The 2,725-nt window shown below is 39.3% G+C and overlaps 1 protein-coding gene across 1 annotated transcript; it reads right to left on the bottom strand.

Moving 5' to 3' along the window:
- Positions 1–1,991: 1,991 nt before the first annotated feature.
- Positions 1,992–2,662, bottom strand: LOC121354768 (5'-3' exonuclease PLD3-like; the record flags this gene model as incomplete). Its single annotated transcript, XM_041469620.1, has 3 exons — positions 1,992–2,169; positions 2,241–2,362; positions 2,464–2,662. Coding segments are annotated over 3 exons (499 nt in total), but the record flags the coding sequence as incomplete, so codon positions are not given.
- Between the last annotated feature and the right edge of the window lie 63 nt (positions 2,663–2,725).

Below are 2,725 nucleotides of genomic sequence, written 5' to 3'. Positions count from 1 at the left end.
AAAAAATGGGCATAAAATGGGAAAAAATGGGCAAAAAAACGAGAAAAAAATGGAGAAAAAATGGGCAAAAAATGGGCCTAAAAAGGGCATAAAATGGGCATAAAATGGGTATAAAATGGGTATAAAATGGGTATAAAATGGGTATAAAATGGGTATAAAATGGGTATAAAATGGGTATAAAATGGGTATAAAATGGGTATAAAATGGGTATAAAATGGGTATAAAATGGGTATAAAATGGGTATAAAATGGGTATAAAATGGGTATAAAATGGGTATAAAATGGGTATAAAATGGGTATAAAATGGGTATAAAATGGGTATAAAATGGGTATAAAATGGGTATAAAATGGGTATAAAATGGGTATAAAATGGGTATAAAATGGGTATAAAATGGGTATAAAATGGGTATAAAATGGGTATAAAATGGGTATAAAATGGGTATAAAATGGGTATAAAATGGGTATAAAATGGGTATAAAATGGGTATAAAATGGGTATAAAATGGGTATAAAATGGGTATAAAATGGGTATAAAATGGGTATAAAATGGGTATAAAATGGGTATAAAATGGGTATAAAATGGGTATAAAATGGGTATAAAATGGGTATAAAATGGGTATAAAATGGGTATAAAATGGGTATAAAATGGGTATAAAATGGGTATAAAATGGGTATAAAATGGGTATAAAATGGGTATAAAATGGGTATAAAATGGGTATAAAATGGGTATAAAATGGGTATAAAATGGGTATAAAATGGGTATAAAATGGGTATAAAATGGGTATAAAATGGGTATAAAATGGGTATAAAATGGGTATAAAATGGGTATAAAATGGGTATAAAATGGGTATAAAATGGGTATAAAATGGGTATAAAATGGGTATAAAATGGGTATAAAATGGGTATAAAATGGGTATAAAATGGGTATAAAATGGGTATAAAATGGGTATAAAATGGGTATAAAATGGGTATAAAATGGGTATAAAATGGGTATAAAATGGGTATAAAATGGGTATAAAATGGGTATAAAATGGGTATAAAATGGGTATAAAATGGGTATAAAATGGGTATAAAATGGGTATAAAATGGGTATAAAATGGGTATAAAATGGGTATAAAATGGGTATAAAATGGGTATAAAATGGGTATAAAATGGGTATAAAATGGGTATAAAATGGGTATAAAATGGGTATAAAATGGGTATAAAATGGGTATAAAATGGGTATAAAATGGGTATAAAATGGGTATAAAATGGGTATAAAATGGGTATAAAATGGGTATAAAATGGGTATAAAATGGGTATAAAATGGGTATAAAATGGGTATAAAATGGGTATAAAATGGGTATAAAATGGGTATAAAATGGGTATAAAATGGGTATAAAATGGGTATAAAATGGGTATAAAATGGGTATAAAATGGGTATAAAATGGGTATAAAATGGGTATAAAATGGGTATAAAATGGGTATAAAATGGGTATAAAATGGGTATAAAATGGGTATAAAATGGGTATAAAATGGGTATAAAATGGGTATAAAATGGGTATAAAATGGGTATAAAATGGGTATAAAATGGGTATAAAATGGGTATAAAATGGGTATAAAATGGGTATAAAATGGGTATAAAATGGGTATAAAATGGGTATAAAATGGGTATAAAATGGGTATAAAATGGGTATAAAATGGGTATAAAATGGGTATAAAATGGGCATAAAATGGGAAAAAATGGGAATAAAATGGGCATAAAATGGGTATAAAATGGGTATAAAATGGGCATAAAATGGGCATAAAAATCACAAAAAATGGGCAAAAAATGGGAAAAAAATGGACAAAAAATGGGAAAAAATTGGCATAAAATGGGCATAAAATGGGCGTAAAATGGGTGAAAAACGGGCAAAAAATGGGAAAAAATGGGCATAAAATGGGCAAAAGATGGGCATAAAATGGGTAAAAAAAGGGCAAAAAAAGGACAAGACCACAGCGAGGCGCGTCCCACCTGCGCGGCGCTGGGCTCGTGCGTGCGCGTGTCGCCGTTGGTCAGTGTCCAGTAGAAGGAGGCGATGTCCACGCTGCGGGTGGCTCCGGCCAGCAGCTCCAGCCACGCCTCGAAGGTGGACGGGCCGGGCGCCGCGCCCACGGCCATGCCCTCGGGGATGCTCTCCACCAGCACGATCCTGCCGAATTTGGGGGGGATTTTTGGGGGGTCCCTCGGGGGGGTGCCCCTCGCCCCGAAATCCGGCCTTACCTGCAGGAGTCGCCGCAGGTGACGTCGGCGCGGCGGCGGAGGCGCGGGTGGAGGAGGAGGAGGAAGGTGAGGAGGAAGAGGATGGAGAGGACGGCGAAGAGCGCGGCGCCGTGGGGGCGCCGCTGGAGGGGGGGACGCACCGAAAATTTGGGGGGGTTTTGGTTAATTTTGGGGGTTTCATGCCAGCCGCGGTGCGGGGAAGGGAGGGGGGAGGGAGGGGTACCTTGGGGGTCTCACGGCGATCCAGAGGGTCCAGCTGGGGGGGGGAACGAGCCCAAATTTGGGGGGTAGAGACCCCAAGTTTGGGGGAGGATGGGTTGAAGCACACCCCGAAATTCCCAGGATCCCCCCACCCCCATTCCCAGGGGTTCCCGTGGGAGGTTGGGGTGGGGGGAGCCCCAAGATTTGGGGAGTTGGGGGCTCTGTGATCCCAAATTAAAAGGTTTGGGACCCCCAGATTTGGGGTTTGGGGCAGGGAATCCCCT

Source organism: Pyrgilauda ruficollis, unplaced genomic scaffold (assembly GCF_017590135.1).
Source record: "Pyrgilauda ruficollis isolate IOZ18807 unplaced genomic scaffold, ASM1759013v1 scaffold2381, whole genome shotgun sequence".
In the NCBI taxonomy this organism is placed as follows: Eukaryota; Metazoa; Chordata; class Aves; order Passeriformes; family Passeridae; genus Pyrgilauda; species Pyrgilauda ruficollis.
The sequence above is the reverse complement of the archived record's forward strand: the minus strand, read 5'-3'. Positions and strand labels throughout refer to the sequence as shown.